The sequence below is a fragment of the Falco peregrinus genome, chromosome 6 (assembly GCF_023634155.1).
Source record: "Falco peregrinus isolate bFalPer1 chromosome 6, bFalPer1.pri, whole genome shotgun sequence".
Classification (NCBI taxonomy): Eukaryota; Metazoa; Chordata; class Aves; order Falconiformes; family Falconidae; genus Falco; species Falco peregrinus.
The window spans coordinates 43,981,022-44,000,221 of NC_073726.1; the positions used below are offsets into that span (position 1 = coordinate 43,981,022).

Below are 19,200 nucleotides of genomic sequence, written 5' to 3' on the forward strand. Positions count from 1 at the left end.
TGAAGGCAGTGAGAGGAAAGAATAGCAGGTTCCAAATATAGAGAGGTGCAGAGTCTGAGACTGCAGAAAGGATATATAACTTCCTTCCTCATTTACACATAGGAACAGGTGCTTGTTACAATCAGTATCCAAGCATTTGTTCTGTGCCAAGAAAACAACTGCTTTGTATTCTAAATAGACTTTGTTTTGTTTCATTCAATTGTTTTTTCTCTAACCCGTATTTTCCTGTATTTTGCTCTTCCACAAAAGATGTCTAATTAGCAGCATAACTGTATGACTGGTATTTGTCACCGGTGTTAAAGACAGAAGAAACTATCAGCAATAACTTGTTTCAAACTCTTGCAAACAGATGCCACAGAGTTACACCAAACTTCTTCCTTCTCATGCCCAAGCACTGGGGATGAAAGAAACTGTCTCATCTTGTGTGAAAGACTCCAGATGACAGACAGCTGCTGTAACACTAAGCAAATCTGATAATCACCTTCCCTGTAAAGCCTCTGTCTTATCTTGTACTTTGTTGGGGTTTTTTGCATCTCCAGTTTCTAGTTTCTGCCCTGATTAAAGAGTTGCCTGCCTGAGTACACAGTAGATTAAAGAGTAAAAAGTAAATTTCCTTCTGTTCATACGATTGTACATAACAATTAATAATAATTAAGACCCCTTCATTTCCTTGGTGTCTTAAGTTTCTAAATGCTTTCAAGTGACTAATTCACGCTTACATTTATCAGATGTATTCTTATCTAATTGTTACCAATAGCTGTTTGTATACATTTATCCATGTGTAGTATTTGGTCAGATTTAAGTTCTGTATTTTTCCTGCTGAACACAGTGCACTGATTCAGTAGCATGTTTATTTTCATAATCATTATTTTTTTCATTCTTTCTCTTTTTCACTACTGCTAGATCTAATTTTCTAGTAGGCCTGGAAAGTTTCAGTGAAGTCTGTTAAATGTGCCATATTTCCAACACGAACGCACACATAAGAAGATGGCTCGTGGATCCTGAGGTGATGAAAGCCTGGAGTCTAAGTGGTTACAATATTTAAAGCTTGTCTCCAATCTACCAAGACTCTTGTCTTCTCAATCAGCACACCTCTAATTATAATTAACCTCTTAGTTCTTCAATATGTTTCCCAGCAGCATTCACAAACGCAAAATGTGTAACTGTCAGTTGGCAGAAACTCTCAGCGCGTGCAAGCGCCAGTTGGTGAAAAGGGGGGTCAGAAAGCTTTGTCTCAGCAGTGGAGCACTGTGCTCGCTTGATCCGTAACCATACGTGATGCTGTGCATCAGCGCTTGCAAAAGCATTGCTCTAAAACTGGTGGGAATGGATTGTTAACAAGTTACAGTTTTTACACATACTGACTCTTATTCAGCTACCTCGATTAAATTAATCTCTTTTATTCATGCTATGCACAATGCAAAATTTAGCTGGCACTTCTGAGTATGGTTTCATTCCTGTAGCGAGATATGGTATAAAAGCATTTGCCAATTCTTGAGAAAGAGAGCCAGGCTCAAAGTAAAATCTTCCTTTCTTTTCAAATCAGTTCCAGTGTTTTTTCATGGAGTTTCTGGTAGAGTGGTATTTAATCTTCCAGCCTTTCAGGAACACAGTTCCTCCAAATAACACCGTTATACTTGGGCAGCAGATTCAATAGCATTTAATAAGACATGACATGAGATATGAACAGATTTTAACAACAGAATAGGCACCCTCTCTTAAGATTTCATTCAGCAGAACAATGAAAAAAAATCCCCAAAGTGGCTAAACTTTAGGAATTGTCATGGGAGTCACCTATCTCCAGGAAAAACGGCAGGTAAGTGACAAATGCACATTTGAAGATTGGTGTCAAATGGAAAAAAAACAACCCACAAAGCAATGTATTATAGACAGTTAGTTAAAACGCATATATAAAAAGAAAATAAATTCAAACGAAAACTCCCACACCCACGTACAAGAAAAGATGAAGGAAAAAGGTAATAGATTTTACCAAGAGCCTGTAAGACAAAGAAAAGGGTTTTGCTTTTGTTTGCTTTTTAACCTACAACTTTTACAGCATAAAATTCAAGCCTTAGTATAACTGTAGGAGTGAATTCCATTCCTGGCAGTGAGAGATGGGCATTAGTCACTTCTAAGATTATTTAGCCCATTGCAAGAGCATTCCTGTAGTGTAAGAAACACAGAAGACAAGAAATGCAAGTTTCACTGACAAGCATTTAGCATGGCATGGATTTTGCATGACATCTATGAAGCAAAAATTATTTGCAGGAATTTTAGCATTTCAATCATCACTGTTCCCAGGAGATGTAGAAGAGGATGAAACAGTGGTCCTGCACAGCAGGCTGTACTCAAAGAGTCACACAGATATATTAGGGAGAAGTCTGCAAGGAGAGAGTGGTTGAAGGAGCAGTACAAAAATACTACAATCCACTTGAAAATAAAAAGCAGCTTGAACTTGTTAGCAAAAAATATGGAGACATCATGTGAAATGACTCAAAAAGGGAGGGAAAACAGATGGTGGGCAGGGAAAATGATTTAAAGAACAGCATTTTGTACAGAACAAAGAATACTGAAATGATCCTAACTTCTATGAAGAGACAGAGATACGAACTCGGCTGAGATAGATTTCTAGCCTACAGTGAAGAGCTACATATTGGAGATTAAGTCAGAAAAAAAAGAATAGTTTCAAACCCAGAGGCTAGACTACTTGTTTTTCTCCCTTGCAACAGAAGTATTTCTGTCAATAGTACTTGAGATATGAAGTTCACATCAAGAAGGCAGACCAGACTAAGTAACACACTGGCAGGGAGCGTTAGCTTCAATTAAAGGAAACTGTGGTCCCACAACCTTATTTTAATTGCAGTTGAGGACTGCCAGTTACTGGTGTCTGTGCGCATGCAGACTGCAAGACCTTGCTTTCAAATAAAAATCTTGACTAAATAAAAAAGAAATTGAAAAGTGAAACAAGAAGGCTTGTGGCACAAGACTGACACATCATGCTGTGACTCCTTACACTTCAGCTTACAACAAACACAGTAATGAGCCCCTGTGACTGTTTATTTTAACCAGCAACTTTTATTTCTACCACTGGCCAAATTTATATTCTCTTCCTTACTCGACAGACAGGTTATTTAAAACTTCTAATGAAAAGGGTAGAAGAGACTTGATTCCACTGATCACCTGAGTCACTTTCCAGCTGCTACTATAACTATTTTACATGTAACCAGGTTCTTATTCCCCAGTTTTTTTCACACCTCTGTCACCTCATGCTTGTCGTTAGATGTCAATACATAAATGGCAATATAAATGCGTACTGCTTACCCAATACTGTGTATAATACGTTATGTTTTACATATGCAGTTTTGAGACACATTTAGAATACAGGCTGCTAAGAAGAAAAAACAATTATTTTTTCTTTGCAATGCATAACTGCATGAAATTTAAGTCATTCATAACATCACAGTATTGGAAAGGAAAAAAGATCAGCTAAAAAATTATCAGCTATAACAGGATAGCTTGCCCATCTAATAAAAGTGTGCCTCATGATTTACTCATGCGGGCTTGAGAGAATGACACGGATCTCATCTGTTAAGTTTCCCTTAGAGAAGAAAAAAAACCCCTCAATTCTTGTAAATTGCCAAGATCAATTGCACTTCTGCTGTTTAATGAAATGGCACAGCCTAAAGAACTTTTTTTATTAGGACAGTGCCCATAATACAGAGAGACAATCCTTTCCTCCATGTATTGTCCCTGATTTGAATAGAGCTTTTAAGTTCTCTTCAAGCTACATTAAAAAAATGATTGTTTTATCTTTGACCTCATATTTCATGTTTTCATCTAAAATTGCTATTTAGCCTTATGGGAAAAATGCACAAAACTTGCTGCTCTCCTTACTGGTCTAAAATATACTGGATATCTTTACTTAATACCAGTACAGTCATTGCAATCAGCCAAACTCAGTTTTACTAAAAGTGTCAGGTGCAGCAGTAAGCAGACTGTGGCTACTTCATTGTTTTTAAAGCAGTAAAACACAATGAAGGGTCAACGCCTGTGTAAAAAGATAGCAAAAGACACACGCTGCCAGGAGACAGGGAATGTATTTCAGAACTACAATAAAAATACTGAGGCTCTCTAAGATCCTTGGATTTACCGTAGCAATATTTCCCTCTGCACATTAATATATATAGTCAAATATATCCCAAGTGGCACAGCTCGCCCAGGTTTAAACAATTTGAGTTCCTCCAGGACCTTGTGTCTTATGTTTCTGACTTGCAGAGCTGCAGGTCTTCAGGGGCAGCTAGCCAGTAGAAAACACGAAGTACAGAAGTTTCAGTGCAATTTAGGTTGGATGAATCTGGGACCTATTGTCTTAACTTCCAAGGTGAATGTGCTCAAATTGAAAGAGAAAGGGTAATTAATTTTTTCTGGTAAGTTCTGCCCTTCAAAACAAAAACCTGAGATGTTTTTGACAGATCACAAAAAGGTTGGGAATATCTAAATGCCACCTTCTCCTCAGTTTGGCTTTGGGTCCACATTAGTAAAAACTGTATACACATATAGGCCCTCCTGCACTTAATGGAGGAGTAAAAAGTCGCTGCTGGGTACAGCTTCTTCTCGAGTGGGCTGAGTATCTCTGTCTTCCAAATCCACCCACTCATGAGACCAAATAATTTTGCACTTGATCTTGATAATATGATCCTTCTTTTCCTTCCTCATAGCCCCTGATCAGTAGTGAAACAGTTAACACGTTAATCTAAGTAACCACTGAGAACATTCATCTCAGACCTGCGGCAACTCAGATGTCCTAACAGATGTCATGGCTTTAGTTCCGTCCTGTTTGCAGTTCCAAAGTTTTCTTTGCAATTGTAAGAGCTAGATGCTACAGGAATATGTGAAAACTTTGAAACCATAAACAACATGGAACCAAACAAAGACATCTGCTTGGTTTTCAGAGAATCTGAGATGACAGCTCTGAAATGTGAGCTGCTCCAGCTGATCTTACAAATAAGACGCTTTCTGCTAGCCACAGACTGTGATACAGCTATAATTAGACCTGAGCTTCACACAGAGAATCCATTTCTCCTTGCATGAGTTGTATTGATAGTCGACTGCAAATAATGAGAACTTAATTTACATTTCTGCTGTTAATGTCCAGGACTACAAGCCAGTTTGTTCCAATCAGTGCTGACTCCTCAGCTACAACTAGACTAAAAACTGGTAAGAAACACTTGTCGTTAAACTAAATTCACAACTCCATACACTTATCAGAAATGCATGTGATATTAGAATACACATATATACATACATAAACGTGTATAGTATATATGCACAAATGCATGCATACATATATATATGGTCCGATTATATCAGACTGAGTGAATTAAGCCATTTTTTACTGCTATTATCATTCAAAACACCTGATCATCACGTGGAAAGAAAATATATGTAAAACAATTTATGCTGTCTCGTCCAAGTTTGTAAAAAATGTTAGGTATTTCATGTACAGAGTTTGATTTGGGATGTTTATGGTCTGACAATCTGAAGCACACGTTCACTAGCGTTAATAAGTTCCCTGTGATAGAATGACACATAAGTATAGAGACACCTTTATGACTCATAGCTACCTAACAGTCCTCAGGACAATCTTTGCTTCTGACAGTGAAATTCAGTATCAAAATTAATAAAAACTGTGTGCAAAAATGTGAAGAACACCTTGTTTGACAGAAGAACTGCATCATAAAGAACTAAAAATTACTGAACTCAAGGATAAGGATGATATTAGGTTCCACTCAATGAAATATCCTCATGCACTCACTCACAAGATCTGTGAACCTAAGACAGCAGGAAGCCATTTGCCTGTATATTCCATCTGATACGTGAACTGAGAAGTATACAGAGGGTATTGTCAGTCATCTGTCTCCTATGCACAGTTGGCTTGCAAATGAAACAAATGTGATCAAATGGGTAGCATTAATCAACAGTGAGAACAAGAACACACCTACTCTTTTAAAACAAAAAATGCACATGGCACAGGCAGTAAAAAAACCTCCTTTGCAAAAAAGCTGTTTCTTCTACTCTGGCTAATCAATGCTAGTGCACCTGGATCCTGAATACTTATGACAGTGACATACGTCTCTTAAACATTCAGAAATAATTAGACTTTGCTGAAGCTAAGCTAATGAATTCCCCTGGAACTCTGTGGCAAAATAAACAGATGAAAGGTATTAATAAGCATTCTGGGTTCCTTTTTAAAAAAAGCCAAAAACCCAGCCAACAAAACCCACAAATGTTTTCTTCCAGCACTGATTAACACTTTGAATAGTAACGTGTAGTCCAAGATTTTCTGTCCTTACCACTGCAACTTCCCCATTTGCAACACTGCAAAATCCACACATTAACAAATCATGCAGTTTCATTTTACCTTTGCCTGCACCTACAGCAGGACGGAGAATACCAGCTTTAATGGAGGAAAACAAGAACAGGAACACTATATAATTAGATACAACACCAAAGGGAACATACATGCACAATTTCATTACAAACCAGAAAAGCATGCAGACTAGATAAAATGTATTCATTCAAATAAATTAGAAAGAACCTGCTTATGCTGAACACTGACACACTATTACAAGACAAAAAGTAATATACGTGCATTTACAAAATTTTATTGCTCATGCTTGTTACGATTCACAATTTAAAATAAATGTAGTTCATATGCAAATTTAATATACTATTAGAGAAATTGCATTGCATATCAACTCAGTGACAGAAATTCCAATAAACTGTAATTTTACTAAGCATAAAAATAGGTGAAAAGATGGTATCAAAATAGACTTTTAATATTAAGATGTGCAAAATCACAAAATACTTTCCCCCCAAGTTTCCCCTTTACTTTAAATTACTCCTATTTTATTAAACTTTCAAATTAAATAAATAAAATTTTCAACAAAAGAACTGCCAAAATCAGAAATCTAGAATGGCTATAAATGTAAAAATAATAGTGACAGGATTGAACAATATACTTAAAAGAGTTTTTAAATGTTACACAATGTCACCAGTTACTTGGGCCACAGATGACAAATTTATTTCTAGAGCTTTTTTGCCAGCTCTGTGAAAAAAACTTAGGACCTCACAGAAGCTGTTGCATACCTTAAAAGAGAAATAATTCCTTCCAGTCATAAAGCTGCATCCTTTCAGTATTGTTCTCTGTGACTAGACCACGTACACGAAGCAGAATAGGCGAAAGGAGAAAGACTACTTAAAATGTAAAGGTACATGAAAATTTGAAGCCCAAAAAAGCTGAACTCTTAGAACTTGTAAGTTTATATGAAAAGGAGGGGCTTTACACCTCTTTTGAGGCTTCCACTACAGTAGAAAACCTTTGCACATCTTTACTTAAAGAATAATTAGAATCTTTCATTGGTGTATAATACAGTTAAGAAAGCTCTAGAAAAAAATTTATGAGGAGCTGTTTCCTTATGTCACATGAAAAGAGGGGAGGGGGAGGAGATTTTCTTATCCTTAATGGAAGGAAGTAGTAGCAATACTTTTAATAAAACTTGTAATGTTTTTTAAACTCAGGAGTTTTTCTTTATACATACCCATCTTACCTTCATCCATAATTGTTACTGCTTCCTCAGTTATCTGACTTCCTGATCCAACTGAAGTTTGTGCATTAAAGTAGAACTTGTACCTTGTGCTGTAATTTAAATTTTTTAGTATCAAGCTGCTCTCATTGGCAGGAATTCTTATCTCTACCAAGGGACCCAATTCATGTGTGTTGTTAACTGTCATGACAAGAAAAAAGAAAAAAAAAAAGAATTAGGAAAATTGCCTACATTGTCATCGTGTTAGAATGGGGTTTTTTTGTTTGTATTTATTTGGTTTGTCTGCTGCATCATTCTATTTCAGGTTATATGAATGATAATCTACAATTTCAAAAGAAAGCCACCTTTGCGTAAAAGAATCTGCGTGAGGGGCTAAAATTCAACTGGGGGATAGGAAAATACTAACATGTTTTTCTTGTAAATATCTGAATCCAAGGCAACTGAGTCCACATCAAATGACGTGAAATGAGTCCACATCAAATGACGTGAACTCACATGCATTTGAAACACTGATCATTAAAAACTCTAAACTAGCTGCCTCATAACAAATTCAGAAGGCTTAGGGAAAAAAAATTACTATAGTGACTTGTATCTAATGTCAAGGAAGATGGAAGTTGGTAAGTGAAAGAAAACAAATTTCCTTAATCTGTTCCATGCACATGAAACTTAAATTTTGTGTGTGCACAAAGTCAGCAGTGTCATTGCTGACAAATTTCTGGGTAAGCAAGCAGTGGTATGGGGATCCTAAGGAAGTGATTTATAGCTCTGATACGAGCAAATGGCACATTTATGAATTTTTTATTTTACAATTAAAATACTGTGAAAAGTGAAGAAGCAGGAAACAATATAATTGGATGTATTTTGACCTGCTTCTAGTGATATTTTCTCTGCAGTTAGAATATAGGATTTGTAAGTGGTAGTATCTTGCTTCTAATTGACTGTCAATTAGATGTAGGACTTCACCTCCATTTTTCTGTAAAGCATGGTCCGAAGAAATAAAAGTAATGGAAAAATGCTAACCTTGTACTTGACCAAGTGAAGTGTTCTAAATAGTCATCCAAATTGTCAAAATACATTACTCTCTCAAACCTGACATCTACAATGCAGTCGTATCTTTTCTACATTATAAACCTAATGTGATTTTTTCTTAAGAAATGGATTCCTATTTGGTTAACATATTTTCTAAGTTAGAGTTATATATTCATAATTAACTTACTTGGCTGAAACTTCAGTATATATGATGTCAAAACACCATTTGGATGGGTAGGTGAACCCCACTCCAGAGTCAGAGAGTCCAATGTTGGGTTAGTAATCTTCAAAAAGGAGGGTGAGCTAGGAACTTTTAAGAAGAACATACAGTAAACACAAAGTAGATTAACTTAAACGACCTCATGAATTATTAATTCTTAAGAATATTATTGTATTGAGCCAGACTATTATTTTATGATATCCAAGATGCAAATTCAGCAATTACACCCTTAGTGCCCTATTTCTGAACATACAACATTTAAGTTTATTCTCTAGCTTTCTCATTTCATACCTCCTTCAGGGGTCTTAAATACTTTGTCTGGGCTTGCTGGTCCTTCTCCTTTACCATTAACAACTCTAACATTCAACTTGTAAGAACTATAGGGCTCCAGCCCTGGCAACATTCCAAAAGTCTTGTTCCCCCTGAAAGTCAAGATCTTTTTTTCTACGTGCCGCCTACTCCTTCTGGATAGACTCTGTACTTTCCAGTAGTAAACCTAAAGACAAAAGAAAATCTACAGTGAGTGTTTAGGTGTTCTGATTTTACAAACTCCAGGCTTTTCCATGAGTATCCATTACTTATAGGTAGGAATAATTGTAATTTTAATAAGCTCAGGTAAGACACAGCATAGAGCTTTCCAGCTCCAGAAACAGACCTTGTCCAGAAACAGTCATGTCTACACAACTGGGTGAAGACTATCACCTCCCAGTTCTCCTAATGCTCAAAGCAAGTTTAACACAAGTCCTGGTTTGGAACTGCATTAGTATGTGATGGCTCTCATGTTAGCAAGTCCATCTGAGAAGCAGGACTCATTCATACACCCATTCTTTCAGTAAGATGTCTACACATCTTCCAAAGCAGACTTGCACTTTGCCACCTTGTTATGCCTCACACCTGACCATGCTATTCCCTGTGATGTGGAAGTCAAGTAGGTATTTTTAAATGGGGAAGAAACCAAAAGATTTGTCTGGACTGGAAAAAACCGCAGTTTCTGAAAGGACTCTGAGATTACAGTCATGGAATGGTCTCCAACTAGGGACGAGAAGACTATTCCTCCATTTATGTGACAATTAGATCAGATCACAAAGCTGATTCTGGTATCCATTTGCTGATTGCATTTCTAAGAAACTACAGATGAGCCTCAGAGGTAATTACCTTGACTGCACTCTCTTTACTGCACAGTCTGTCTACCATGATATCTGTAAAGATATTAACAGTTGACCCCACAAAGACGTATGTTACTCCTAGGCTTGTCACCTTCAATTACACCATTGTTCAGTTTTCACAGCACAATCTTCATTCATGTATGATCACACACTAAAACTGATCAAGCAATAGATAAAATTCTGGTTCCATTTAGGCCAACTACAAAACACCTTTTTAACCCAGGAAGCTGGGGTTTCACATATAAATTAAAAAAAGGGAACTCTCAAGACTTACAAAGCCCAGCTAGGTACCATATAAAGCAATGTTATGCTAACACCGGCTTTCTATTGCTAACAACATACCATTTCACTCTAATCACTGTTAAATATCACTGTGGTTTATATGGCTTGAGTTAATGTTTTTCAACACCACCAGCTGTCATCCTGTAGCTCTCATCCTAGCACCTAGTGTAGAAAGCCATTTACAAGCTAACAAAAGCTTGAAGTGTTGATACTATTAGTATTGAAACTTGTAAGGTATAGTTCATGATATTTTAAGAATTGGTAGCAGGTAACGTTTCACAAAGCATATTATTATAGTTGGGTCATCACTTGTCACTAGTCAGGCTGAAATTAAGACAGCTTTAATAAGTTGGGCCTGATAAGCAGTGATTTGGAAGAGAAATATGACAATAAAAGAGACTGCATCACGTTTTTCACGTACTGTATTGACTGACCGTTGAATTTGTAAGATTAACAGGAAAAGTGGCAGCAGTAACAGTGAAAAGAATTCTTTTTAAAATTTCTTCTTAGGTTTGAAACACTTCATAGTACCACAGTGTATCGAGTATTAGATTAATAAAAAAGCAAAATATGAGTGATGTGCTGTAGACTGCTGCTGGCTAGATGTCTTCCTGCTTTGTTCATACATTTGTCTTCAGGATGTGACTCTTTACAGAAATACCCCTCTTATTAAGAAAGGTGTCCCTAATGCAACACAGCATACTGGGCTACTGTCTGAAATAATTTTATTAATCAGGAAAGCCTGAGTTTGCTAGTAGGATTTTCTATGTGTTTAAAAAGAGCTGGTCATGTGCTTTGTAAGCTATATTAATAGCTGAGATGCTTAAAGCATACTCTGCATCCAAGAAAATTTTTCAGCTTGTATTCAGAGAAAGCTTTATAATAACTATCCACCATGTCTTAGGGACTTGTCACGCCTCGTCTAGCTTTCGACCTATTTTAGTTGGATTTAGTTGTATCTGCAAAAATTATGTAAGAAACTTTTTTTGCATCTGCAACTTATTCAAGGATATACCATTGTCATATTTGTCCTAGCCATAATGTGTGGTCAGGTCTGCTGTCAAAACTGTGGTCTTGAGCTTGTTTTATTTATGATCATTGACTAACATTTTAGCTTCAGTTTTACTTAGCTTTGTGCAGTTGTGTGGTTCTCCTTCCCAGAGAAAAAAAATAATCATACTGTATACAGAGAAAGACTAAGACATTCAATAGAAGTAATCACGGCTTAACTAACTCCTCACACCAACTGGATAGGAAAGTCTGCAACCCATTAGTAAATACAGGACAGAAAATAACCCTCAGAGACTTTGAGCCTAAGGAAAAAGAAATCTCCATCTAAACTTGGGATGATAGCTCACTGTAACCATGCCTTTGAAGGGTGAGAATACCTGATGTATGGGCAGATGTTGGTGTCTGGATTTTTTTGTATTATTAATAATCTTTAAGAGAAATTTGGTGATTTGGATGGTAAATATTAGTGTTGCTGTAACTTGATTAATAATAAGTATTAACTTCACTATATTGTTACTCTTTAATCCTCATTTAAAGGATGTTTTCTTTTGGTTACCCCTCTGTGTGTGAAATACCAGGTTAATAAGAGACTGTCATCTACCAGACAAACATTTAACATGCTTCTGCAGTTTCCACTCCTAAGTTTCTTCTGATGGGTTTCTAGTGCAACATCTGAAGCAACTTTTGCCATCAGATTTTCCCTGTCCTCCAGGGACACCAGTTCCCCCAGTTTCTAACCCCGAAGCCCTTCTGTCTCCCATTCTCTATTAACTGCATTTTTGTCTCCAACACAGCCTTCTCAGTAATCAAAGCCAGCACATTGTATTACACTAAGCTTCCTTCAATTACATGTACACTCCAAATCTTCTGCCATTTCCTATCTCCTTAAATTGAACTGTTAAACTGAGCTTTTTCCTGGCCTCCAAAAAGACACAGCACCCAGCATAAGGCAGCAAGCGGCCAGTTACTCAGAATTAAAGATGTGATTATTCATACTACGGCAGAAGATGAGAAATCTTAGCATTAGACCTAGAAGAAACTCCTACAGAAACTACTTCTCCTTACCCTCTAAATATTATTTTAGAATAAGATCTGTAATATTATCATTTTTTAAATCTGTATGATGTGTGGAAACCTAATTGCAAACACATCCCGTTTTTCTTCAAGGACAATGTCACGAGGCTAGTGTGGCAAGGCTGGAACATTGCTGAACTTTAAATGAATGGTATCAATGCTGTTGCTCTTGCCAGCAAAACTTGTGAGCTCACTGAAAAGCAGGAGTCCTCTCATATGCCAGTTACTTCAATCTCAATACAATATCATATAGAAAGAGTGATCTATTTTAATAAATGAGAAACAGAATGCTTTTGACTGTACTTACTTTGTACCCTTGAAGGTGTCCTCGGACAGTTTTTAGCGGAACTGGGTCCCAATGCACCTTTGCTAATGTGCTGTTAACAACATGAACCTGCACGTTGCCTGGTGCAACCATCGGCACTGTGTGGAAAGGATGCAACAAGTGCCTAGTTAGAATATGAAACCATACGAACACACTTTTTCAGAATGAGTTTTTGCATTGCATTCAAGGATTAGGTTAAAATGTTCCTGCACTAAAAAGCTGACCTGAGGATTAATACTACAGAGTATTATGAAGCCTTATTATCTTAAAATTACTTCATTTTAATTAAAAACATAACCACTATCCCCCATCTCCAATATTTTAGTATGGTAAATACCTACTTAGGTTACACATTTTGTTGCTTTTAATTAGTACAACTGAGTCAAACTATAAAACTTACGGTCTTCTCCTGAATGTCCAATCACCTCTGATGGCTCTGGTGCATATCCCAGGTCATTTAAAGCTTGTACTTTTATTTCATAGGGAACAAAAGTTGGAGTACCAGACACAATATATTTAGATACATTTGCAACTATAACAGATGTCCATTCATCATCAACATCCTTCTGACGCCAGCTGACTTTGTATTGAAGCCCTGGTCCATTAGACTGAAAACCCTTTAAAGACTGAAATAAAAAAAATATTTAAAAAAATATCCCGAAGCATCTGAAAAATCCAAAGTGACAAAGGAAATAAACTCATTCTTCTTCAGAATTTTACTGAAAATTTACCCCTGTGTTCTGTGACAGAGAAGCACTGCTGAAATGTCCAAGCTATGCAATTTTTACAGGAGATCAGTTCAGCTGCTTTTCATTCATGAGTGAAAATCACATTGAATGGTGATCCTGGCTAATTCTTATGCAACCATACGTTGTGATTTCTGTATACATATTTTGTTTTCAAATATTTCTTAAGAAATGGAAAATGGAAAAACAGACTTACACCAACTACTTATAAACAGTGTTCCCTAGACAATATTTCTTGCCTGGGATGGGAAATTGGTTTTACATTGCTCTCCTTGAGTGCCTGTCGTTATGGTAAGGGCATGGTAGAGAAAACTCTTCCACGGAAGTTTTTTAGTGGAAGAGTGCACAAAAATTCAGTGTATCATAAAAGTTGAGGGTACAATTAGGATTCACATTAGAATTCATTCTAAGAAAAAGACTCTACTTGAGATAAACTTCAATTTACATATTTAAGTTTTCCTAAATTGGCAGCAAAACATCCTGTATTACCAAATTAATGGCTTATCTTGAGAAATCACTCAAGGAAAATACGGCACCGTAATTTTTATTTTTTTTTCCCATAACGCATGCAGCTTTTCCCTGAAAATGAAGATGGGGAAATGTCTGGATTTTACTCTTTCAAGAATTTTTTAAGCAAGCAACGCATTGAGTATTCTCATAGCATGTTCACAGTTAGATCTTTACTATTTCTCAAAAAAAATGCTACTCACAGACCTGAACACAAACAAATGAAACCTCAGAAAAAAACCAAACTTACCTCCCATGTTATTACCAAATTATCAGGTTCTGAGCCTATCCCTTGTACATTAGAAGGATTTTCATCAGGGTCTAAAAATAAAATATTTACACATGAACAAGAATGACTTCTGTTTGCATTCCAAGCAAATTCAACACCATTTGTAGTATAAATCAATCACTGGTAAGCAGGAATCGCTATTTACTTGCAGATTTTGTCAGGTACTGCTCAGATGGTTCACTCGGCTGACTTCTTCCAATCTCATTGACAGCTATGACACGGAATGAGTAGTTGACGTACGGAGACAATTTCAACTGTACTGTTGTCTGAGTTCCAGGAACTTCCGTCTGGTAGTGCCATACCCCTGGTTCATGCAGTCCATCTTCATATTCAATCACAAAGTCTGTAAACAGATAACGAATCCAACTTTATGTCAAAACTTGCAACACCTTCCTAGATCAGTGTAGGCATTTCTGAATGAGCTACTCAGAAGGGAGTGATCCAATCAACATTTTTTAAAATCATGGAAACTGAAATATAAGTACATAAACCAGAACACACATCTATAATGTGGATCTCAAAAGCACTGCCTAGGTAGAAATGGAAGAGAAATATTTCTACTTCTATGATTTGGTATTCTCATTAATGCAGCTACCTGTCAGGTAACACATTATTGCAAGAGCTCTCTCTCAGGTACCGGATTTTAATGTAATGGGAACTCTTCAGCTGTCACAGCAAGAAAGTGGGACAAGATTGGAATTTTGATGTAAAAGCAGTATTTGGCTGACAAATATATTGGTCTTAGTTGTATCAAGTTGACAGTAAGTAGTACGTGTACAATACTAAAACTTTCTGAGTATTCCATTTTCCCCACTGAGACTGGCTTAGTGAAAAACTATTTAAAGTCAAGAACCAACACCTGAGAAAGGTTTACAAGAGCACTTTTCAGTATCTTCAAATTAAGTCAAGGAATGTATGTTCAGAAGCTAAATTTCTCGAGAGTTCTCTGTGTGAACATTACAATGATTACTGTCAAGTCCTCACAGACTATATATCCTCAGGGATAAACAGGTTTGTAAAACTTCAAAAATAAAATCATATTCATTATCAAAGACAAAAGGACATTTTTTTCAGCTGTGAAACAGCTGGAAAAGCTTCCTGCTCTTAGGTATGAGATATAAATTTTGAAACACTTAATAGGAATTTTTAGGATATGGTAAATATATGGGAGAAGAATGCGTAGTCTGAGCACATTCCATGGAACCTTAAGTTTAGATATATGAAATCTACATAAGCATCAAATGCTTTTGTGTTGTGTAACAAAATTTTTCCCCTATCTCATGTATAGCTGTGGACAAGAAGCCAGAATATGACTCCACATACATACTATTTGCACTACTAAAGAAATTCTGAGGGGCATCTGGAAATTGCTTTTTGAATACTTACAGTACCACATAAAAATAATGCACAACAATTTGAAGAGCCGAGATTGTCAAAAAGTAAAATATGTAAGTAGTACTAATCATAGTTTTCTGAACTTCAGGCTTGCAGATTTCCTCCTGACCCAAGTAGTAAGAGAGAGGGAGAACTGCTCCAAATTACTGCCTGAGTTACAGCTGGTGTTGTCCGCTTGGAGATAAAGGTCTTGGGACGGGATGTTTTCTGGACCAAAAGACTTGTTGAAAAGGTGAGAATATTATAAAAAACACACCCACAAAGTTTTCACTACTGCTTTTTGTCTTCTCCAGTAACTAGCATTCTGCATGCAACTCTAGCAGAATGCAACTCTAGTAGAACGATTTATAGGAGACTTCAAGGAAAAAAATTCTATTTGAGCTTTCAGAGAGATTCTAGCATGTCAGTCATATTACTTGTGTAAAGGGATCACTCATAATGAAGTACTATCCTTGAGTCTTGATCTGCGCTTTGAAGTGATAGCAGCAGCAGCAATAACAGGCTTACTTATGAAGCAAATGCCTTATTTTTCAGGCTCTTGCGGGACCATGCAGCAATACAAATTGTACCATAACTTAATCCAGCATTATTTAGCCAGAAGAGTTCAATTTCCAATATCAGAGTGCATGCAATATCTCACTTCTAGAGAAATTCTGACATGAGCCAACACCACCTAGTATCATCTCTTTTGAAACAGTGTGATTTCATTCCTATAGGAAGGCAAGGCTTGTGTCTTCGGTCTGGAAAAAAATGAAAATACTGATACAAGAGTATATGAAGAAGCCATAACTTGAATGCAGTTCAACTACTTCCATTAAACTTATATGTATTACATATTTTTTTAAGTATGTTACTAGATTATATACATGAGGTAAGTCTGGAAGTGTAAAACTTCAGCAAAATCCCTTGGTGTTTTATTAAAACATAATCAAAATCTTTGATGTGTTCTGAAATCTGTGAAATTCTGTTTTTACAAAACTTCCTTTCAGATGCCTGATCCTTATGGTTTGTGTTTGGTGTTGATACTGACCAGCAACAGACCCTGGACAGCAACACTCCGTAAGTCAGCCTAACTCATTCATTCCAAATATAACATGTAAACTGGTCTTGGTAACTTGTGGCAGTTATTAACTAAAAATGCGCTGCATAAATAATAAAATAATTACCTTAAGTTCTCATAATGAAAAAGTTGCTCCAAAAGTCTTTCTGATCCTATTATTTTTTGGAAAACAAACGGTAACATCTTTCTTCCCTCCTAAATTCCCCCTCCACTCCCTCTGCTCAATGTAAGCAAGAGCAGCTTTCATTATGTTTTGCTGGGAGGAATAATAGCATTTAAGATCAATTTCCTGTCCCAAAGGTTTACAGAAGTTTACTTTCTCTGTCTTACGGAATGCTTTATTGCTTTCAACTGTCTGGACTAGTAAAAAAACAGAAAAACTACTGCCTTGTATTTTCATGAAGAGTACGCTTTTGTATCAGTAGTGATAGATATCTCTAAATATACCGGCACTGATGCTACTTCAAATACAAATACAAATGAGTTAATGCAAGATGTCAGTAGCACTTTCCTTCAGAAGCATACGACTAATGAACAAGTCTCCTCTCTACATATTTGTAAGACTGGACCTTGTCAGGCAGAGCTCATATCAGTATCGACTTCTGTGGTAACTAGCACAGTTTCTTGGATCAAAAGCCCAACTCTTTAGGGCAGTAAGTCTTTCTGCTTGGCTGTACAGTAGAGGACATTCAGTGAATTGTTATTATGTAAATAAATGGCAACTGTGGCAAATAAATTTACCCTTGTTCCTGCTGCACAAAAAATTCATCTCAGAACACTCTGGCATCTGAGAACAGTTAACATAATGCTATTAATGTGGTGCAATAAATATAAACAAACATACTTGTAATGGGACTGTTGTTTTCATCTCCTGGTATCCATGAGAGTTCAACGCTTCTTTCTAGCTGACCTGTCAATTCCAAGTCAAAGGGTGGATTAGGCCGAGCTGTAAATCAAACGAACAGAAAGTAAATAATCACACCAGAACACGTAGTTTCATCGCTGAAAAAATCCTTACATTCCAATCAAAAGAATTCCACAAATACAGCAGGACAGATCTACTCATGTAAGCATGACTTAATGACCATTAGCATGCAGTTACTACAAAACAAAGATAAAATGGAGAACTGATGTATCTGGAAACTTTTATATATTAACAAGAATCTGTATTTGATTTTACCTAATTGAACTATGATTAAAAAATGTAATTAGATTCATAGAATTATGAAATGCATGTTTAGTTTATCTTTGAATGATGATGGGTGGTTATCTATTGTAACTACAAATATTTAATAAAAGATGGAAAATAAAGCATTCATATCAAAGAAGCTTTTCTAGAATCACTACAAATATTTTGCATGTGAATTCAAAACTAGTTCAAATAGAAACTAATTGCAAGTTACTAAGTCATTTATTTTTCCTGTACTTTCAAAAAATCCTGAAATATCATGCAAGCTGTTAATATACATCCTTATAATGCATAAAGATGTAATCATCCATTCCAAATTCCTGGAAATAATTCATTGTATGATTTGTTACACTAAAATCAAGATTAATGGGTAGATTCTTTTAAGAATACATAAGCACTTTCAATGAATATGATAGGATTTACATAAAAGTGTTTAAGATGTTCATACCTAAAAGTGTCTTAGGCATATTATCTTGCATTTTAAAACACAAAATCAGAAAATTGCTAGGAAATTAAAGGTTGCGTACTGTCAAATTTAAGGCTGTACCTGACTGTCAGATTTTTGGGGTAATCTCAGCTTTAATTTTAAAATCCTTATTAGCAAGTTCACCAATCATAAACCAAACTGGTCAATACGGTCCTATCCGTTTTATGAGTGAAATGAAATGAAGACAAACTATGAAATAAAGTACATCAGGCCTACAAATCTGTCATCAAAAGCAATGCAAAAACATGCCATAATTTGGTTGGTGCAAGTTCTTTGATAGTGAATTAGCTTTCAACACAGCTGGGTTTACCTTTTAGATCTTTCGTTTATTATGTAACTGATTTGCATTACAGTGTACTTTATGAGAAAAATATTATCACACTGTAACTGAACTTCATTAAAAATAATTTATCTCTGAAAATCATTTATTCCCTATAACACAAGGCAGCCTGCACTGTCCAATTCCAAAGTCCAGTACTCCAGTAATGAAGCAGCTGGTAAAATGGGATGAAACCACACACACACAAACACAGGAGAAAGGGGAATAATGAAAAGATGTTGCATGTTGCAATAGGCAAATGAGAAATATATCTGGCAGACCATGTAGTAAGAAAACTTTGTATTAGTTTACCGTAAATGATAGCTGGAGTTGGGGGAGCAGCTGAAAAGAACATTAATATAAATGATTTAATCAGTTAGTAGCCAAAGAAACAGAACACTGTAGGCAGTTAAAGACTATTAGAGACAAACAAAAGTTAACTTATTTAGAGTAAATGGTTGATTTTAAATAATACATTGATAAATTTTCACTGA

At 36.1% G+C, this 19,200-nt stretch overlaps 1 protein-coding gene across 27 annotated transcripts in view; it reads right to left on the minus strand.

Moving 5' to 3' along the window:
• NRCAM (neuronal cell adhesion molecule) overlaps positions 1-19,200 on the minus strand; it is a 166,010-nt gene that overhangs the window by 24,285 nt on the left and 122,525 nt on the right. For 11 of the 27 annotated variants that reach the window (XM_055808944.1, XM_055808951.1, XM_055808946.1 and 8 more), the window contains 10 exons: positions 19,019-19,048; positions 17,556-17,657; positions 14,402-14,599; positions 14,218-14,288; positions 13,115-13,340; positions 12,697-12,812; positions 9,148-9,352; positions 8,824-8,946; positions 7,611-7,787; positions 6,422-6,457 (listed from right to left, as the gene is read on the minus strand). In XM_055808944.1, coding sequence (XP_055664919.1) covers positions 6,422-6,457; positions 7,611-7,787; positions 8,824-8,946; positions 9,148-9,352; positions 12,697-12,812; positions 13,115-13,340; positions 14,218-14,288; positions 14,402-14,599; positions 17,556-17,657; positions 19,019-19,048 — 1,284 coding nt within the window. Of the gene's footprint in view, positions 1-6,421; positions 6,458-7,601; positions 7,788-8,823; positions 8,947-9,147; positions 9,353-12,696; positions 12,813-13,114; positions 13,341-14,217; positions 14,289-14,401; positions 14,600-17,555; positions 17,658-19,018; positions 19,049-19,200 lie in introns of all 27 variants that reach the window. The other 16 variants (XM_055808952.1, XM_055808948.1, XM_055808954.1 and 13 more) reach the window with 5 other exon arrangements.